The following is a 20,825-nucleotide window of genomic DNA, read 5'->3' on the forward strand; positions in this document are numbered from 1 at the left end:
CCCACTGTGAAGACAGCTGTCATGGCTGGTAGCCTCTGGTAGCCCTATTCTCCATTAATATGTCTAATCCTTTTAAAGCCACATGTCCTCCAACATTTCTCCGAGGGAAATAGGGATGTCCTATTCCATAACAGCAACAGCAACAACAGCAACATCATTTATACCCTGTCCATCTGACTGGGTTGCCCCAACAACTCTGGGCAGCTTCCAACATACAGTGGTACCTCAGGTTACAGATGCTTCAGGTTACAGACTCTGCTAACCCAGAAATAGTACCTCGGGTTAAGAACTTTACCTCAGGATGAGAACAGAAATCGTGTGGCAGTGGCGTGGCGGCAGCAGGAGGCCCCATTAGCTAAAGTGGTACCTCAGGTTAAGAACAGTTTCAGGTTAAGAACAGACTTCCGGAACGAATTAAGTTCTTAACCCAAAGTACCACTGTATATAAAAACATAATAATTTTTTTTTTAAGTTGCCCTCTACAGGGCTGCCTTCAGGTGTCTTCTAAAGGTTGTATAGTTACTTATCTCCTTGGCTCAGGGGTCACATAGCTCCATGCCCTCCAACATTTCTCCGATGAAAATAGGGACATCCTAAGGAAAAGTGAGAAATTCCAGGATAATATCAGAAGCCAGGATAGTTTCTGTAAATCCAGGACTGTTCCTGGAAAATAGTGGCACTTGGAGGGTCTGAAGCCATCCACATTGGTGGCCATTATTGCCTCCTTGGAAGTGTACTCCATAGTGTGCAGCCTGGCATGCATTTGTATATTGCTTTTCTGTCCAGGAGTTCAAGGTTGTGTGCATTTTCCTCCCCTCCTCCCCTTTTATATTTGTAACAACCCTGTGAGGTAGACTAGGCTGAGTTAATATACAGTGGTACCTCGGGTTAAGTACTTAATTCGTTCTGAAGGTCCGTTCTTAACCTGAAACTGTTCTTAACCTGAAGCACCACTTTAGCTAATGGAGCCTCCCTCTGCCGCTGTGCCGCCGGAGCACAATTTCTGTTCTCATCCTGAAGCAAAGTTCTTAACCCAAGGTACTGTTTCTGGGTTAGCGGAGTCTGTAACCTGAAGCGTATGTAACCCGAGGTACCACTGTATGCACATAAGCTGCAGATCTTGTCAACAGATTGCTGCAGAAGACAAGGGAAGAGTGGGCCTTGAGGAAATCCTGTTGGCACCCCGGAGTTAGTGCATTTAGGACCACAGCCAAAGATGAAGGCTTATCTCTAGACCACGTTTCTCAGGTCCAAGTCGGATCAAGTTTCTCAACAGGGGTTTACCCTCTATATTGTGTTGATTCTTACCTTTAAATAAGAACTTGCAAAGTAACTTTCATGATCATCTTTCATAGTATCCAATTTCTGGTTTTCCTATTCCCTGTCTATTTTACTGAATTGCTTCATTCCCATGCAATTTCATAACTGATTTAGCTGTTGGGTTACAAGTACAGATTCATTTTATGTACCTTATATAATACATTCATCTTCAGGCTGATGCATCAACAATTCGAGTTAAGCCAAAACCTATTTATTTAAACCAGTAGCCATAATACTAATATAGAAGATTAATTCCAGGTATTGTATCAACTACACAGTGAGCCAGACTCCCCTAGCTAATACTCTTTACTTTTCCTTTTGTCCATCCCTAACTTAGGAACCTTGTATTATAGAAATGAACGTATAACACGGAAAAGATTGAAAGAGAAATAGTTCATCTCCCTCATCCGTACATCTCAAGCCCAATAAAATGATCCACAAATCCTCTTTAAAGCGTTCCTATCTTAGTCTGCCCTATCTGAGAAATATATGCCATTTTATGTTCAAAATCCAACACTGAAGCCGTCACAGTCTCTTATTTCTATTATTGACGTTTGTATTCACAGAGAAAGTTGTCAGAGCAAAGAGCTCTCGCACATCCCTGCCTTGGGGGGTCAAAAATATCAGAAGTACAACATCAGTTCACAGGTGTTTGTTTTTTTAGTATATATATTAAAAATCCTCTGCTTTGTTTTACTCCTGTTTGTACTCATTGTACGCATCCCATTGACTTTGATGGGGACAAATAGCCCCTGAAAAAGTTTCCCAATGCACATCTCCAGGGAAATCAGAACAGCTCGTGTTCAGCAAAGGACAAATCATCATCATCGCCACCGTATAATCAGGAAAATCCAGAACTTACCTTTAAAAAAAGACAGGAACAAGGATGCCCAGAGGTACAAGCCGGAATAGAGGAAGCCCAGACACCGCTCTGTGAGCATTGTCAAGCCACAATTAGGAGTCTAGGCAGACACCAGACACCGTGAAGGAAGTCTTCCTGTCAGCTCTGAGTGATGGAGAGAGTCTCTGGCTAAGAGGGATCGCAATATCCAGCCAGCCAGTTTTGCTACCGCAAAAGAAAAGGATATCGGTCCAAGTCGCACATCACTGTTTATTGCTGGTAATAACTACATCTAAGTGCCAGTGACTTAATTAAGATTGGAAGAAGGGCTTTTTCTCTGCGCGTCTCTTCTTTCCCTCACAAGCGCTCTGCACCTTTGCTAGTGCCAGACAGAGGGAAGAAGCAGGAGCACGGAAGCTAATGTGTGTGGGGAAGGGGGAGGAGAAGGAGAAAGAAAGGGACATTGCTGCCTCTGAGAGATTTTCCACATTCCCTCTCTCTCTCTCTCTCTAACAGTAACTCTGGGCCAACACGTCAGCAGTGTTTTCTACGCTAGTACGAGAGTGCCTCTAGAGCTACATGTCAGGCAGTGCGAGACGAGAGCGCCGCTCTTTTTCCTTTTCACGGTCGCTGATGGAGCAATTTTCAGTCAGAGAATTACAGCATGACATTGTTTGCGACCTAACGTTGGAAGAAGAGAAGTCTAGGGAGGAAGTTGCAGCCTGTTAACAGCCGTAGGGTTCAGAGTCTTAGAAGGAATCTGTTGCACCCCACAACACAGACTTTCTTTTAGAGGCTCCCCAAAGAGAAAAATAAACCGTCTTTTTCAACCATCCTGCCTTTTCCAGAGATTGCTGCCTTTCATCCCCTGTTCCAGTCCTTTTTAATGGTCGTTAAGATTTCACTGCAAAATTCGTCTTAGCATTCCAATAAGCAAGAGAACATGAAAATGTATATCCCTGAAGACTTTCTTTACCCATTACATTTGGATATATTTTTTTCTCCAGATCACCAAATTAGGAACATAGGAAGGTGTATTATACTGAGACATACCACTGGTTCAGCTAGAACAGTGTAATTGACTGGTAAAATTTCCCAGGCTTTCAAGTAGGGGATTCTCCCGGTCCTCATAAGGAGGTAATAGAATTGAGCCTGGAACCTTTCGCATGGAAAGAACCTGCTCAGCTATGGTCCTTCATGTCATGCTATGTCATAACTTCATGTTATGACTTTTACGCATACCAGGAATCTCACTGGAACAACCCCTTGCACATGGTCATTCTCAGGGCGCACCATTTTTGCAGCGAATTCTTGGGCAGTTTCATACAGGGGCTTAATACAGTGGAACCTTGGGTTACGGGCCGTCCTCCTTACGAACACTTTGGGTAATGAGCTCCGCGAACCCAGAAGTAGGTCTCCTGGTAGCGACCCTTGCCCCCGGATGCGAGTGGAAGTCTCGCACCGGCAGTGGCGCAGCAGCAGCAGGAGGCCCCATTAGCGAAAGTGCGCCTCAGGTTAAGAACGGTTTCAGGTTAAGAATGGACCTTCAGAACGAATTAAGTTCATAACCAGAGGTACCACTGTACAGTGGTACGCTTCAGGTTACAGACTCCGCTAACCCAGAAATAGTACCTCGGGTTAAGAACTTTGCTTCAGGATGGGAACAGAAATCACACAGCGGTGGTGCGGCAGCAGTGGGAGGCTCCATTAGCTAAAGTGATACCTCAGGTTAAGAACAGTTTCAGGTTAAGAATGGACCTCTGGAACGAATTAAGTTCTTAACCAGAGGTACCACTGTACTGAAAATGGACCATACAGGTATCAAAAATGGGACATTGGCAACAGGAGTGGGTTGTGTGGTGTTTTTTTTTTAATGCACCAGATTTCCCCCAGAAACAATGCCATGTGGACACTGTAAAAAAAAAAAAAATGTCTGTGGAGCACCCTAATCCACAACAAGCACCCATGTGGAGTACAATTCTAATCCTGATGATGATGATGGGTGGTGGTGGTTAGTGTGGTGTCCTGGTGCTGTTCCACTGGGAGGCCCCCGCTACGCCCAAGTGGATGAAAAGCTACAGGTGGTAGCGTGAAAAGGCCCCAAATGGGGCATTTTAGAGGTACAGTGTCAACAGCTTTGGTTCTGCTTAATTGAAAGCCCTCAATTCCTTTAGAACCCAGTCCTCAGGCCCTTCATGCCAGCCTGGTGCTGGCCTAGTAAAATGGAAGATAGAACCACTTTCTGCCTACTCCCACCATGGCCAACAAGCCTGTGAGACAACAGGAGTTAGGGTGTGGCAGTGTTATGCAACCCCCGAGCAAAGGAGATAAGTAACTATACAACCTTTAGGAGACATCTGAAGGGGAGGGAGGTTTTTTAATGTTTTATGTTTTTATATCTGCTGAAAGTCACCCAGAGTGGCTTGAGCAACCCAGCCAGATGGGTGGGATATAAGTAAAATCATCATCATCATCATTATCATTATTATTATTAAATAGGACGTCCCTATTTCCATCAGAGAAATGTTGGGGGGCATGTATTCATCACCTCATTCTTCCTGGGCACTTACAATTTCTCTCTGATACCCCAAGCTGCCTTGAATGCATTTTTACCTAGAAAAAGAAGGTCTAAATTTTTAAAATTAACTTTACTTGATCACGAAATGGCCCTTCCCTGCCATTTTTTTTGTGGGTCCACGCACCATTTCCCCCAATGTGATTTCCTACTTCTTTCTCCCTCATATTAGCGGTTTTCAAACTGTGTTCTAGAGAAGTTTCTTAGGGAGCTCTCTATGAAACATGAATTGGTAACAATAGACAACCTTCCATAAAATAAAGCTTCTCCGACTCAGTGTCCACTCTCAATCTGAAAAATACATGGCACAAAAGGGAGAGGGATTGTGAGGGAGGAGGAAAAAACCCCAAACTCTGGCTCTGGTTTTTACTTACAGAGTTCTTATAAGGACCAGGTGGAATGGAAACAGGTGAAGGGGAGGAGGAGTCCAGAGTTGCTGTTCTCTCAGGTGAGTTGAGGCAGGTCCATCCCTCCCTCTGCTGCAGCCGGATGGAATGGCTTTTGCCAGGTGTCCAATGGCTTCTATAAGCTTTGCCATCCCTCCAGTGAGTGCTGTGCGGCCATTTTGTACATTTCCCCTGGTGCTCAGGAATGTTTCCAATTGCTATTAAACAGAAGCAGCATCACTGAGGGGGTGTAAAATCAATATTGTGTGATTTCCACAATCGGGAGCAGCGGGACATAGCTGCATTCTTATGGTAAGCGCAAACTTGTCAGGGTTGCCCACCTCTTTATATTTGTGTTATGCCACACTACCCATGGCAGCCATTTTGTTTTATTCCATATACTCAACATAGCAGTTGTTTTGTGACAGGTGCCCCCAACTGTCTCTCAAAGTCCAAAATGTGCCCACAAGTCTAAAAAGATCAGTGACTCCAGTTCCAGTCATTCACAGGTCACCCATGGAAAGTCCATGTGTGGTAGTAATTCAATTTTTATTACACCCTATAGGGGAAAGATACCTAATTAAACCAACCTACACCATGACCATCTCTGCAGTAAGCACCAATTTGTTAATAGATTTGATTGTTTATTGCAGTAGAACATTACTAATAGAGTTACTCAACTCTATGACCTTCCAAAAACCAACTGATCTGACATCTCTTTCCCCATTTAATTTTTAATAGCCGGCTTTTGTCATCATAATATATTATGAAAAACGGCACTAGCAAATGAGCCTCTGCTATTGATGCTGTGCTGGGACCCGACAGTAATCATAATTAAGATTATAATTCTCATTTTCTGTAGAGACATCGTGGCAATTAAATCTATTCAGGGAGTAATTATTTTTCTTCTTTTATAAAATGATTCTCTCTCTCTCTCTCTCTCTCTCTCTCTCTCTCTGTGTGTGTGTGTGTGTGTGTGTAGGCTAACAGCAAAAATATATTTCATCCCTTGCTATACTTTTTAACCAGTACCATTCACCAAGAAGGTTAAGATCTTAAGTGAAATATGTATCTGTCACTTTTAATCAAGTTTGCCATTGACAATGTGTAAGCAGAGAATGTGAAAACAGGGGTATGAAAAGAAATACTTGTTTTCCCATCCATGTTCCTTGCCAATGTTCAAATTATCGTAGATAATATTGTTTTCTTTCACAGCCAGTTCACATGGTCCTTTCTCAGCCATGCGATCTAATATTTATATAAACATATACATTATGGCCCTTTATTCTTATAGATTACATTCTATTACACATATATATGGTGGATTTCAAAGGGGCAGAGGAACCAGAGACCAAATTGCAAACATGCGCTGGATTATGGAGAAAACTAGAGAGTTCCAGAAAAACATCTACTTCTGCTTCATTGACTATGCAAAAGCTTTGACTGTGTCGACCACAGCAAACTATGGCAAGTTCTTAAAGAAATGGGAGTGCCTGATCACCTCATCTGTCTCCTGAGAAATCTCTATGTGGGACAAGAAGCTACAGTTAGAACTGGATATGGAATAACTGATTGGTTCAAAATTGGGAAAGGAGTATGACAAGGCTGTATATTGTCTCCCTGTTTATTTAACATATGCAGAATTCATCATGCGAAAGGCTGGGCTGGATGAATCCCAAGTCGGAATTAAAATTGCTAGAAGAAATATCAACAACCTCAGATGACACAACCTTGATGGCAGAAAGTGAGGAGGAATTAAAGAACCTTTTAATGAGGGTGAAAGAGGAGAGCGCAAAATATGGTCTGAAGCTCAACTTCAAAAAAACTAAGATCATGGCCACTGGTCCCAGCACCTCCTGGCAAATAGAAGGGGAAGAAATTGAGGCAGTGAGAGATTTTACTTTCTTGGGCTCCTGATCACTGCAGATGGTGACAGCAGTCACGAAATTAAAAGACGCCTGCTTCTTGGGAGAAAAGCAATGACAAACCTGTTAAAAAGCAGAGACACCACTTTGCCGACAAAGGTCCGTATAGTTAAAGCTATGGTTTTCCCCGTAGTGATGTATGGAAGTGAGAGCTGGACCATAAAGAAGGCTGATTGCCGAAGAATTGATGCTTTTGAATTATGGTGCTGGAGGAGACTCTTGAGAGTCCCATGGACTGCAAAAAGAACAAACCTATCCATTCTGAAGGAAATCAGCCCTGAGTGCTCACTGGAAGGACAGATCGTGAGGCTCTAATATTTTGGCCACCCCATGAGAAGAGAAGACTCCCTGGAAAAAACCCTGATGTTGGGAAAGATGGAGGGCACAAGGAGAAGGGGACGACAGAGGACAAGATGGCTGGACAGTGTTCTCAAAGCTACCAGCATGAGTCTGACCCAACTGTGGGAGGCAGTGGAAGACAGGAGTGCCTGGTGTGCTCTGGTCCATGGGGTCAGGAAGAGGCAGACACAACTAAACAACTAAACAACAACAACAAATTATATATGGTGGTCTGCAGAGGCTTCCAAAGACAGGCATTTTTCCCCCACAGCCCTTCCTGGAAATGGCAGGGATTGAACTGAGACCTTCTGCATGCACTGCATGTGATCTTCCACTTTATTGCCATCCATATGTATAAAGAGACGATGGAGTGTGCCTCCAGAGGTGAAGTCAAACCACTGCATTAGCAGCACTGAATTGACTTCCCCAGGGCACAAGGCTGGGCAGTGGGTATAGAGGGCCTGGGCTGCCCAAACAAAAAGACGCCCCTCTCAGCCTTGCTGATGTGGTCCAAGGAAAGCAGAGCAATATGTTTGGCATCAGCCTGGCTACAGGAGTTGCCAGAAGGAGGCGTACAAGACACCATCCAACTGTCTTAGGGACGCCACTCCGGATTTGTGTAGAGTTTACTCCTTAGCCTTTTCTTCTCCTGAAGATGCCCCACAAGGCAGCAGAGGTTTAGGATCAGAGATTCCCTTCTCCTAGATGGGCTACTGTCCCAGGTTACCAAGCCCCATCTGCCCCTCACTTCCCTCTACAGCACGTGCAGAAACCACCTTCTTGACTATTAGTTTTGTCCACTCAGTCTTCCAGAGACTGTCTTCACATGCAGGGGAAGTCCCTAACTCATCCAGGGTTTGAGACCCATTGGCTACCTTCACCTGGTTTAGCCGGCCAGTAGAAGCCATTCCTGGGTTGTGGCCACTGCCACATGCTGGCAGCTTCTAGGAGCCACAGGTGAGAGTTGAGTTCAGGGTAGGGACCAAAGCAGGGGCAGAGGAAGGGGGCGGTCCGCCCCGGTTGTAATCACTGAAGGGGGTGACATTCGGCGTGCCACCTGCCCACAACTCCCAAGCCTACCCTGAGCCATGAGGGGAAGGAGCAGAGCTGTACCACCTTGCTGGTGGCCTTCCCCCTTTGTTTTGACAGCTCGGGTGATGCTTGGGAGTCGTGGGCAGGCGGCGCACCATTGCCCCCCACTCCTGGGCTGCTTCCAGGGTGGGGGAGCCTCCTCCAAGCTGTCTAAAGGAAGAGAGAAGGGAGGAAGGCTGCTGGCAAAGCGGTGTGGCTCCCTTCCTCCCCGCCCCCCAGCCAGGAAGCAGCCTACTATGGGTAGCTCACTCTACCCTCCATGGGCATCTCTCCCCCTGGGACGCTCGCCCCACCCACATGCCCCCCTCAGGTGCACAGCATGTGTGCCGCTCTGGGTGCTGGAGCAGCTAGCTGTTGGCATGCAGCCAAGGAAACGGGGGCAATTGGCAGGCCCCCAGCTGGCACCAGCCCACCGGCCAGTGTGCTGGGCTAACTCCGGTCCTTGGTGCAGCATGAATCTGCAGCCCAAGGTTTAGAAGATTGAGCATGCTATTCAGCAGAGCTAACGCTGCACAAACAGAAGTGGCACGAGAGGCTGTGTGAGCATATTTACAAGCAAGTTTATTCAGTATAGATCAGGACAAAAGGAAAACATGTCTGATCCCCTTCGTGTCCAAAGCAGAAAAGCAGCTAAAGCAAAAGCTATACACAAACGGAAGTTCCCAGCAATCTGTGCTGGAGTGTAAACAGACATGTGACAGACAACAATTCCACACGTCTGTCCCTTAAGGTGGAACGAAATATCCCAACACTAGCTACCCCAGAAGGAGCACATTGTGTCCCCCAACAGAGGTACTCCTCCTCCTCTAACACCCCATATACCACTAAGCTAGAGTTATTGGAAGGAAGGAAGGCCAAGACATTGACTCATACAGAGACACAATGTCTCCACAATGAAGTGACTGAATGAGCCAATCAGACACAATACAGAGACGCAGCAGGATTGCCGGCTCTCAGCAGAGGCTGATTGGAAAGAGACAAGGCCAGACTTGTACACAGTGACAGAGACGTAAGGGGGGAGTAGATGCATCAGCTACCAGGGAGTGAACTGACATCTAGATCCACACAAAATCTAGACTTCCATTACTGAAAAAGTGGTTTTGAGTTCAAAAGTGTCTGTTATGAAACATGTTGCGTGAAGTGTCTGCCTGGTAATGCACCGAGTGCCATTTCTGTAAGAGCTGACAGGACATGATGTGAAAAGCCTGCTGGGAAAGAGAAAACACAAATGTCAATGCCAAGTAATTGCACTTTGCGAGAAAAGAATGGGATGTGTCATAAGCAATTGTTCCTTGAAAAGGGAAAGAGGTTTGCCTTTGCCCAGGCAAAGTATCTGCAACAGGCGGGTGTCATGTAAGGCTCTAAGGCAGATGGAGCAACCAGGGAGATACAGGAGCAAAGTGAGGAGACCCTGGAGCGGCACAGCCAGCAGTGGCAGCAACAGCAAAGGGACAAGGACCCCTCGCAGAGATTGTTTACAACAGGCAAAGCTAAGCCAGTGAATAGATCAAAAGAGGAATAAATAAATCCTATTGCAGGACAGGGCGGCGAAGAGGTGGGCAGTACTTGAGGATTTCATTTTTTGGTAGCTAAGTACACTAATAATAGGAACCTGCCTAACACAGAAGTCTGATCTTAGGACCTCTTATTTAAGAGCATAAGAAGAGCGGCAGAATCAGGCTAAAAGCCTGTCTAGTCCAGCATCCTGTTTTCACAGTGGCCAGCCAAGTGACCACAGGAAGCCCCCAAACAGAGTCTGAGCACAAAAGCAATCTCTCCACCTATCATTCCCAGCAAATGGGACTCAGAGGCTTGCTGCCTCCCACAAGGAAGGGGGAGCATAGCGATCGTGAAAGTGGCTACAGTGGTACCTCGGGTTACAGGCGCTTCAGGTCACAGAAGCTTCAGGTTACAGACTCCTCTAACCCAGAAATAGTACCTCGGGTTAAGAACTTTGCTTCAGGATGAGAACAGAAATCGCGCGGCAGCAGAAGGCCCCATTAGCTAAAGTGGTACCTCAGGTTAAGAACAGTTTGAGGTTAAGGACGGATCTCCAGAACGAATTAAGTTCTTAACCTGAGGTACCACTGTATAACCATATGTACTGCCACGAAGAGAAATCCAATTATTCATTTCAATACAAAATTCAGTAACGCAAGCTCTGGAGACTTTGTGATATGCTGATCTGCCATTTTACTTATCACATTAAAACACTTGTTCTCCAAAAGTTTGCCATCTCTGGACATGTCCACCACAAGTTCTTTTCTCTGCCCCCTCATCCTTGCCAGGTGTTGCCAGGTGTTGTAGACATGGACTTGGACACAGAAATGGAGTGTGAATCTTGGAGTAACCTGTGGGGCAAGTTTCCTGATATAACCACCTCAGCCAGCATCAAGGAAACAACGCTGAAGATAATGCAGAAATGGTACATGACCCCATGTGGAGAACTGAATTTAAGGTCAGAGGGGGAGATGTGAAACAGTGAGAAACTGAAATGGACATATTTTACCTTCCCTATCTACCACTGAGTTAGGGTCTTCCCTTTGGAATGTGGGAGCAAAGGGCAGGTGGGAGCAGCAGGTCCCAAGCTCAAAGACAAAAACTAAAGCAATCCTGCTCCAGCTTATGTGACCCAGCTGGCCAATGCAGATCCTCAGTGGCTTATCATACTCCCTGCTGTGTTTGGCTGCCCTTTCGGTCCTCCATATTTACAGTCTTTTTCAGGCCATAAAAACATTAGGTGCATTCAACCCCTCATGTTCTGCCATGCCCAATTCCGAAGGTTGGCGGTTCAAATCCCCACAACGGGGTGAGCTCCCGTTGCTTGGTCCCTGCTCCTGCCAACCTAGCAGTTCGAAAGCACATCAAAGTAGATAAATAGGTACCACTCCGGTGGGAAGGTAAACAGCGTTTCCATGCACTGTTCTGGTTTCCCCAGAAGCGGCTTAGTCATGCTGGCCACATGACCCGGAAAAACTGCGGACAAACACTGGCTCCCTCAGCCAGTAAAGAGAGATAAGCGCCACAACCCCAGAGTCGTTCGCAACTGGACTTAACTGTCAGGGGTCCTTTACCTTTATGCAATCCTAGCAGGGGACTTCTACATGCTGTAGTTTTTTTGTTTTAAATGCATTGGATTCAGAGCCAACCACTGGGGGGGAAAAGGTACATCGGCAATGTTCAAAACATATTATTCTGGAGACTAGATGATCCTCAGGGTCCCTTCCAACTCTGCAGTTCTAGGATTCTATGATCTATTATGTCTCCTCCTGAGGCCTGGATAGCTCAGTTGGTTAGAGCATGGTGCTGATAACACCAAGGTTGCAGGTTCAATCCCCGTATGGGGCAACTGCATATTGGACTAGATGATCCTCAGGGGACCTTCCAACTCTACAATTCTATGATTCAGTGTCCTACTGAAAACAAATTCCCGTACAGTAGCTGGCATGAAAATTTCAGGAAAGAAATACACAGAGGTTCCCCCATGGATACAAAAGGCAAGAGCAGAGATAGCCAGGAAACAAAGCGGCAGATTGGAGGCCATCTGCTGGAGTATCAGAGCTCAGGCCACTTGAGGATATCAATTCTCTGACAGCAAAATATGGCTGCTTGTTGCCCAAGAGTTTCACGCAATGTGGTTTCCGGCCAAGGGCTGGCTCACACAAGGCCATCTGGTTAGGGAAAGATTACGTGGCAGTTTGTGCAGGTGTTTAATCAGGCAAGGCATCCACCACCCCAGACAAGGTGTCCATCTGTCTTCCATGAGACAACTTGAACATTTGGTCAGCTGCCAGCCAGGATGAGTTGAATAACTGCATGATGAGGAATCAAGTGAAAGGTCAGCGTTGGAAGGTAGTGTACACGGATCTCTGTCAATGGCTGGGGAGGAAAGGATGGTGGATGCAGGGTGAGGATGGCTCTGTTGCCCATGTCAGGTGACAATGCTGAGATGATTTCTGGAAGGGTAGCCCAATAAAACTGGGGCAGCAAAACCAGCAAAGGGTCTTGTGACACCTTAAAGCAGTGGTTCTCGAAGTGGGCAGTTCTTATTGAGATTATTAATATTGTTCACATAGAAGCCACTAGATAAACAAAACTGACTTGTATGGAAATAAAAAAAATCCAGTCCAAAAATATGGTTCAGAAGCTTTACTCACAGAACTTCAAAACAACTTAAAACAATAAAAATTACATTCGGTTTGTTACATATTTCTTATGCTAATCCCAGGATAAGGCATAATTGTCAGTTTGCATTTCTTAGTGCAGAAAGTATTGATCTTCCCTATTCGACTTAATTCAAGAGGGTTCTGGAAGCTTCTCTGTGTGAAAGAAACAAGCAGAAGGTTCATGATGTTTGGGTTATACCTTCAGAGAAGCTGAATACAGCTGGCTTAAACTGGTTCTCTTATCTCTTTCTGTCAAGGTCATGCTGACTATAAAAGTAAGGCCAGAAGGAGCCTGGGTTTCACTTTCTCTTTCTATCTCTTAGTGTTAACGTTTAGACTTCTTATAAGTTATTGTAAGTGTAAGTTAAGTCTGCTGCAACTGGATTTCTTATGGACAGTGCCAATCCTGAATCTATTGGATTTCTGACCATTATGCTCATTTGCCTTCAGTAGTAGTAAAGCTCTGCTGAATGAAAAATTGATTGCCTCTAGTCTATTTTGGGGGAATCCTGCAACATATCTAAGTTGTTACTCTGCATTGGAATCTACTCTGGATCAATACTGAGTAGAATTCCATGACAATAATAACTTAGACTACAAATAACCTGCCTTCTGAGCTAAAATCAAAGCTCTGTCTCTTCTCCATTGCAGCCTCTATTAGCCTCAGGCTATTTGCTGGAGAAAAACACATCTATTCTCTTCAGTAGCTTAGAACAAAGAGGAACCACATTGCAACATGGATGCTTTCCAGGTTTGCATATGAATAGACCTAAAACAGTATCTTTTTCATATGACTCTGAGTTTATCACATTTTGATTGAGTCACAAAGATACAGTCCCATGATACAACCCCATTAATGATTAAACTAGTTGGCTCCTCTTCAACATCAAGGAAATTTCCAGCCATACTTCACCATATACAATATATATTTCCTATTTCACTGTACATTAAACAATTATACTTACCAGTTATGCCTGCTGGAGACAGTGGCATTACCTAGGAGGGGTGCTAAAAGGCAAGGGCTTGGTAGGGAGGCACTGCGGTGTTTTGAAAAGCTGGTATATTTGTCACACCAAATGTCCATCTATGAGGACCTATAAAGTAGTTTTGAATTATGGTAGTAATTCTGTGGAAGAAGATTCCCTTGAATGGTTTGAGTTAAAGAGGATTTTTGGTGGACTAAGATAAGTTTACAGTGGTACCTCGGATTAAGTACTTAATTCGTTCTGGAGGTCCGTTCTTAACCTGAAACTGTTCTTAACCTGAAGCACCACTTTAGCTAATGGGGCCTCCCGCTGCCACCACGCCGCCGGAGCATGATTTCTGTTCTCATCCTGAAGCAAAGTTCTTAACCTGAAGCACTATTTCTGGGTTAGCGGAGTCTGTAACCTGAAGTGTATGTAACCTGAAGCATATGTAACCCGAGGTACCACAGTATATAAAAAAGATAGCAAGTGGGTTTTTAGTCACCTGAGTTCTACTCAGTGAAGACCCACTGAAAGTAATGGACCTAAGTTAGTCATGTCTATTCTGAATATGACTAACTCTGGATACAACTTAATGCTTGTAAGTCAGGAACACACATTTCTGCATCTGAAATTCTTCCTTAGATTCTATTTTTCCAGCTGGCCTCAAACCTCACTGTTCTATTCATATTACTGGAAGACTGCCAAGCACTGCCATCCAATTATTAGGACCTCTGCTTGTTTATGAAAAAGTCCTACACTGAATAGGTTATCAGAAACAAAGGAAATGAATGTGGTGTCCTTCAAAGAGCGGCAGGTGAATGTGACAAAGGCACTTCGCAGAGAACCAGACGTTGCTTGAGGACTTGATGAATATTTTTGACGCGTAGCCCTCAGCTTCTCCCTAGTGGGAGCTTTTCTTTTCCTTCTGCTAACCAAATAAATAAATAAAAAGTCGAGAGGAAAGGCCGGCACCTAAAGAACTTGAACATCTGATGCATACTCACCTCGAGGAGAATTGAGAAGTAGATCCAGCAGCCAATTTCTAATTGGTAAGGAACAAGTGGCATGAATATTCACTCCAGGCATGGGGTGTTTTATGCAGGGATGTGTATAGACGCTAGGGGAGGATATATTAGATATTATCCTTGTGAGTTCAGCACATTGCATCCCTTTGTAGCTTAAAAGGAAGCTTAGATAGGCTACTTTTAGCCTTTTAGTTTAAGTCATAGGTCAGCAAACTAAGATCCGCGGGCCAGCTCAGGCCCAATTGCCTTCTGGATCCGGCCCACAGACAGTCCAGGAATCACCGCGTGGATTGCCAGGGCGCATGTTCTTTCCCTCTCCCTCCCTCCCTCTCCCTCACATGGCGGCGGCAGCGCCTCCTCCCTCCCTCCTCCTGGCTTCTCCCTGCCCCGCCTAGAGGAGGAAGGGGGCTGGGCTTTGTTGGTGCCAGAAGCAGCAGCAGCGCTCGAGCAGCCGCCATTTTAAGCAGCCCCTTTCCGGAGCCCTTTCGTGCACCGCTCATCATCCCTCCGCTGTTGCTGCCGCCAGCCTACTGCCACTCACAAGACACAGGTAAGCAGCCACCGGGGCTCGTGGTGCTCTTGCATCATTTCCCCCCCCCCCCCAAAAAAATATAGTCTGCCGCCCCCACAAGGTCTGAGGGACAGTAGACCGGCCCCCTGCTGAAACGTTTGCTGACTTCTGGTTTAAATAAGCCAGGATGTTGTAAGGCAAACTGGATTCTTCTGATATTTTCTCCCTTTTCACCTCCTTGCAAGGGATGCTTGTGAGGTCAAGCCTCTAACATTAAGGCTGCAGCACTCAATTAATTAATTGGTTAGATGAAATCATTTGAATCATATTGATTTGTTTTAAAAGGTGTCTCCAGTTAATGGAGCAACAGATTATTTTCTTTAAAAGTTATTTATTTTAAATCAAGAACTTATCATAACTGGTTCCATCTTAGAAGTTGCATCCTGCCATTTTCTTTCACACACCAGGTAACAAATGCGTCATCTAAGATGGCGTCTGCTGATAAAGTATGTGCATCTTTTAAATACTGGTCCCAGTTCCCCCGCACAACTTTTGTAATGATTGTTTTTATTAATAGACAGATTTATGCAAATTGTATCCTTCATACATTAAAAAGTCAAAAGTTTAATTAACTAGGGTGGCAAGGGAGTTAAAAAGCCTGAAGGCAGTTTCTATGTTATGTTTGTCTTTCAGAAACCCATGTATTGAGAAGAATGAAAATAGTCTCGTTGTTAAGCACCATCAAGCATACTGTCTACATCCTCACTAGGGATGGTGAGAGAACTTCAGTTCAGTTCACATCTGAAAGTGAAGTTATTTATTTCATATTTGCTGGAAAACCCCACCAACCAAAACACAATATTTTTAGCTTTGCTTTTAAATATGAATAGAACTGAATTTCTTCCCCACCCCTAGTGAGAACTCAAAAAGTATGCTTAACAGTGTTCACCATATACCTAACAGTTACAGTATTTTAGTTCTTGCCAGTACATGGGTTTCCAAAACCCAGTAAACGTTAAAATCATTGATTAAAAGACGGATAAAAAACAAGTGTGCAAAAATATTCAGAAGCTGTTTAAAATCAGCAGTAGCTTCAAGGATATAAAACACATCTCACTTCTACATGTCTGGATAGACTTGCCTGAAGAAAAACATTTTAAGCAGATGCTAAAAAAAGAGTACAGTGATGTCAATAAGGGAATTCCAAAGGATAGATGCTTCCACACTCAAAGAACAATTTCTTACAAGTGTGGAGTGGATATTGTGTGGTGCCCGTATCAGTGCCAGTTCCACCAATTGAAGTGGTCATGTGGGTGTATTTGAGGTAAGGCAATCTTGTAGGTAAACTGGTCCCAACTTCTGGTAAACCGTAACCCCTTAAACATGGCCTGTGGTGTTGTACCTGCAATGGCCCATTCACACATGCAAGGCATCGTGTCATCATTGTCAAGTGATGAATATGCATGTCAGGCCTAAGGAATTCCCTCTCTCCCCCTCACAATGGTTTCAAGGAGCCGGGAGGAAACAAGAAAGCTTTTAATTAAGATTTATTCAGTCACTGGCAGATGAAGATGATGGACCATATGGAACTTGCCGAACTGACTGGGAGACTCCGAGACCAGAGAGAAGAGACAGTGGAAGAAGATTGGAAGAAGTTTAAAGAATATTTGAAAAAAAACCTTAATATTTAAATCTTAGAATAGCTTTGGAAGTGGATATAGGCTGTAGGGTTAGAAGTAGAAGATAGTGTGTTTTAAAATAGCATTATTTGTAAGTGATAAAATGTGGAAATTTTTATGGTAAAAGTAAGTGTGATAAAAAAATGGTTTAAAATTATGATATATGTAAACTGCTAAAGATGAGATAAAATGAAAATCAGATGGGGGGACTTGGGGAAGCTCACCCAACAATGTTTAGAAAAAAATAAGGATAAGACAAGAATTTGTTTGTATTGTTTGCTTTTCTGTTTGTGTTTTTAGTTGTGTTATAAATTTTTTTTTTGGGGGGGGGGGTGTGATTTATTCAGTCACTGTGGCGACAGACAAAGAATCCCAGTCTTTCCTCCATTATGGAATTGCTCATTCTGACTCTTCCTCCTTCTCCCTTCCCCAATAGCACCGGCCCCTATGAAAGCCTCCCGTTGCCAAACGTCGCTGTGTACGTTGCTCTTGTGCCCTCAACGACCGTCGCATCCTAGGGGATGGAGCAAACTCTACGCTGTGAAGTGTTCGCTGGCTGCTCTCTCCCCTACCCTTAATTCTCCTAACTCAGCTGCTTGCCCGTCTCTGCCTTGTTATCTCTCTCATAGCTTGGCTGCAATTCAATACAGTGGTAGCTCAGGTTAAGTACTTAATTCGTTCCGGAGGTCCGTACTTAACCTGAAACTGTTCTTAACCTGAAGCACCACTTTAGCTAACGGGGCCTCCTGCTGCTGCCACGCCGCCAGAGCACGATTTCTGTTCTCATCCTGAAGGAAAGTTCTTAACCTGAAGCACTATTTCTGGGTTAGCAGAGTCTGTAACCTGAAGCGTATGTAACCTGAGGTACCGCTGTACTGCCTCACTACAGTTACAGGAGAAGGGGGAGGGATCCCCTCCATACCTCTACCTCTTCATTCCAGTCCTTGACAGTGCATGTGTGAACCCAAGTCTCTATCCAGCCTCATCTCTTGGAAGGAGTAGTGAGAGACTTGCACGTAATAAATAGCAAGAAAGGCTGCCATATGAATGATAAAGATAAATCTGAAATTATCCACATGGACATATTTCATTGGACCAACTGTGCTGGCTGATTAATATTCTAGAGTCTTTTAAATGTGTCTGTGGGAAGGCGGGGATTGTTTTGCTGTTTTGTTTTGCTTATTTACTTGTTTTTATCCTGTATTTTATTCTGTCCTGAGATCTTATGATGCAGGTATATAAATCTAATAAATAAGGGCCAGTTGAAAAGCTGAAGATGAGTTCTTTTCTTTAATTCTGTATGTTGTAAGCTGCTCTGGATACAATAACCAAAAAGCAGTATATAAATCTAGTATCATTATTTATGTGCAATTTGCACATTTGATACTACACAACTGCCTCCCTATAAAATATATCATCTGAGCCATTTTTCAAACTTCTGCACTGACCGCATGATCATAGCCTCAGCCAGCAATGCATTCAGGATGACCACATTACTCTTGGCACTGAACTTTTAAGATCTGCAAATAATTACAAACCATCAGGAGTGATTTAAGAAGTAATTTATAATAGTTGCAGCTTAATGGGGCATCGTAGTGCAGTTAATCAATGTCAGATAAACATGGCGGTGGCCACTGCAGAATTCTACTGCCATCTGCTGTTCTCAGATCTGTGTGCAGCATCTCCTGTGAATGCTTTTCATTATCCATAGAATACAGTGGTATCTCAGATTACATACGCTTCAGGTTACATACGCTTCAGGTTACACACTCCGCTAACCCAGAAATAGTGCTTCAGGTTAAGAACTTTGCTTCAGGATGAGAACAGAAATTGTGCTCTGGCAGCGCAGCAGCAGCAGGAGGCCCCATTAGCTAAAGTGGTGCTTCAGGTTAAGAACAGTTTCAGGTTAAGAACGGACCTCCGGAACGAATTAAGTACTTAACCCGAGGTACCACTGTATATACAAAGAAATCAAGCATTAATAGAAGTCTTGGAAAGGGAAGCATCAGATGATAGCAGAGAATTGACAGCTGTAAGGTCAAATTCCTTGTGTCCTGACTTAGGGCTGGTTCAGCCATGTGTGCTCAACGCTTGAAAACGAATGATGGCTCACAGATATTTAAGACCACAGATAGAACTGTCATATCACTTCATATCACCTCCATCTTTTCTGTGGAATTCACACGTTTAGTTGTCAGTCATCACACATGTATGTGTATCACTTGATCTGCCTGCACTGTTGCTGTGCACTTGATGATTGGCAGCTGAATGTGTGAACTGTGCCCAGGAAGAGCACTGTGTCTGAAGCTGATGTGGAGATTAAAAAAAAGCTCTTGTCTATGGTGTCATATCTGTGAGATTCACATGTCACTTCAAGCTGAAGTCATCAGTCTGAAATTACCAGGAGCAGTGTTATTGTAAAACAGAAAATGTACAGAGAGGTTGCGTGTTATTTTTTTTTAAGCTCTAGTCTGTGCCACCATGGTTTGTCATAGTGGCTAAAAACACACTTTAAATTAAAGGGAGGGGAACTAAAATTACTTGGTTTTTATTCCCCCCCCCCCCCCCGAATTTAAAGAAGATTCCTAACTGCCATGCAGCACACATGCTCTCTAGAAAACCTTACCCAAAATGCCTTGTTCTCAGAGTTCGAAATTTGTCAGGCACATTTTGCACCTGGCTATCGGCCATAGCTGTCAACGTTTCCCATTTTTTAAGGGAAATTCCCTTATTCTGAACAGGTTTTTGTTGACAGCTATGCTATTGGCCACTTGCGACCAGGTGAAGATGCCCTGGTCCCAGAATGGCGTCTGACGTCTCCAGTGCTAGGGTTGCCATATTTTGAAGAGCAAAAAAGAGGACACATTTGCCAATTTCTACTTTTAACTACTATGATGACTCGACCGATGAAATAGAGGATGTGTCCTGGAAAAAGAGGGCATATGGCAATCCTAGCACCATCTGGAAGTGCCTGGGGATCCTTGGAACGTGACTGTTTTCACACGCTAGGAACACATCCTGTAGAATTCTACCTGTTATATTTTAGCTGCAGAATCAGAATGAATGTCGGGAACCAAAAAGTCATATTGAAACATATGACTTTTCGAGCCATCTGGCCCCCCAAAATGGCAACTAAGCATTCCATTTTGGCAGCTGTAGCTCTGGTTTATGGAGTCATTTGGCCCTAGCTTATATATCTGAGTTTCTAACATGGCTCACTCTCAGGAAATACTCTTTTGCTCTTCCTGTAGCAAGGAAGCAAGGAAGTAGAGGGGGTCATGGAGGGCTAGAAGCAGTGGGTGAGCTGGTTCACCCTAGCAAATAATTCTTTGAGAAAGCGTGTTCTCCTTCAGGGAGAGCACGTGTTGCGGTGGGGTCTACTGAGCCACCCCTTTGTTGCTGGGTAAGTTCTCCAAGATGGCCAGGGGGCATTGATTGGATTGCCGAGTTGCTGGGGCAAAAGTTATGTTGCAATTTTGGTGGGAGGGGTAAAAGGTTTAAATACTCTGCACGCAGCCTTGTACTTTCTCTTTTGCTGCGTGCAACGGATCACCCGCCCACCCGCCCTAGAATAAGGGGTTTGTTGCGTTGACCTTGCTATGCCTGTCATGGGGTCGTCTGCCTTTGAGCAGGGGCCTGGTAGGAATTTTTCCACCTGGCAAATTGGCTGGCTGGGTGGTTTTTGCCTACTGAGTAGCAAATCGTCACAACTTGTAAGGTTGTGGTTAGGCATTGGTTATAAATCTGGTGAAGGAGGGGTTTAGGATAGGCTGGGCCTACCCCTCCATGGAGGGGTTCAGGATAGGCTGGGCCTGCCCCTCCATGGTTGCTGCGGAAAGGGAATTCCGTTAAAGGAATCCTGGGGCTTGCCATCTTTTCGTCCAATCCCTGGAATGGGACTAGGGCCGGCAAGCCTTCGGGGAGCAGGCGGGTGAGAGTTGAGGGTCTGTGTCTCAGCTCCAATTCTTCCCCGACTTGCTTTCCCCCGCACTGTCTTT

At 44.6% G+C, this 20,825-nt stretch overlaps 2 protein-coding genes across 2 annotated transcripts in view; both read right to left on the reverse strand.

The window, feature by feature from the left end:
• LOC307206344 (neuronal acetylcholine receptor subunit alpha-7-like) overlaps nucleotides 1-2,688 on the reverse strand; it is a 115,313-nt gene extending 112,625 nt beyond the window's left edge. Inside the window, exon 1 of the mRNA XM_079959549.1 lies at nucleotides 2,183-2,688. Coding sequence (XP_079815675.1) covers nucleotides 2,183-2,261 — 79 coding nt within the window. The 5' untranslated portion in view covers nucleotides 2,262-2,688. The remainder of the gene's footprint in view (nucleotides 1-2,182) is intronic.
• Nucleotides 1-20,825, reverse strand: part of CHRNB3 (cholinergic receptor nicotinic beta 3 subunit) — a 319,642-nt gene that overhangs the window by 223,339 nt on the left and 75,478 nt on the right. The window lies entirely within an intron of this gene.

Source organism: Podarcis cretensis (genome assembly GCF_951804945.1).
Source record: "Podarcis cretensis genome assembly, chromosome: 17".
Taxonomy (NCBI): domain Eukaryota; kingdom Metazoa; phylum Chordata; class Lepidosauria; order Squamata; family Lacertidae; genus Podarcis; species Podarcis cretensis.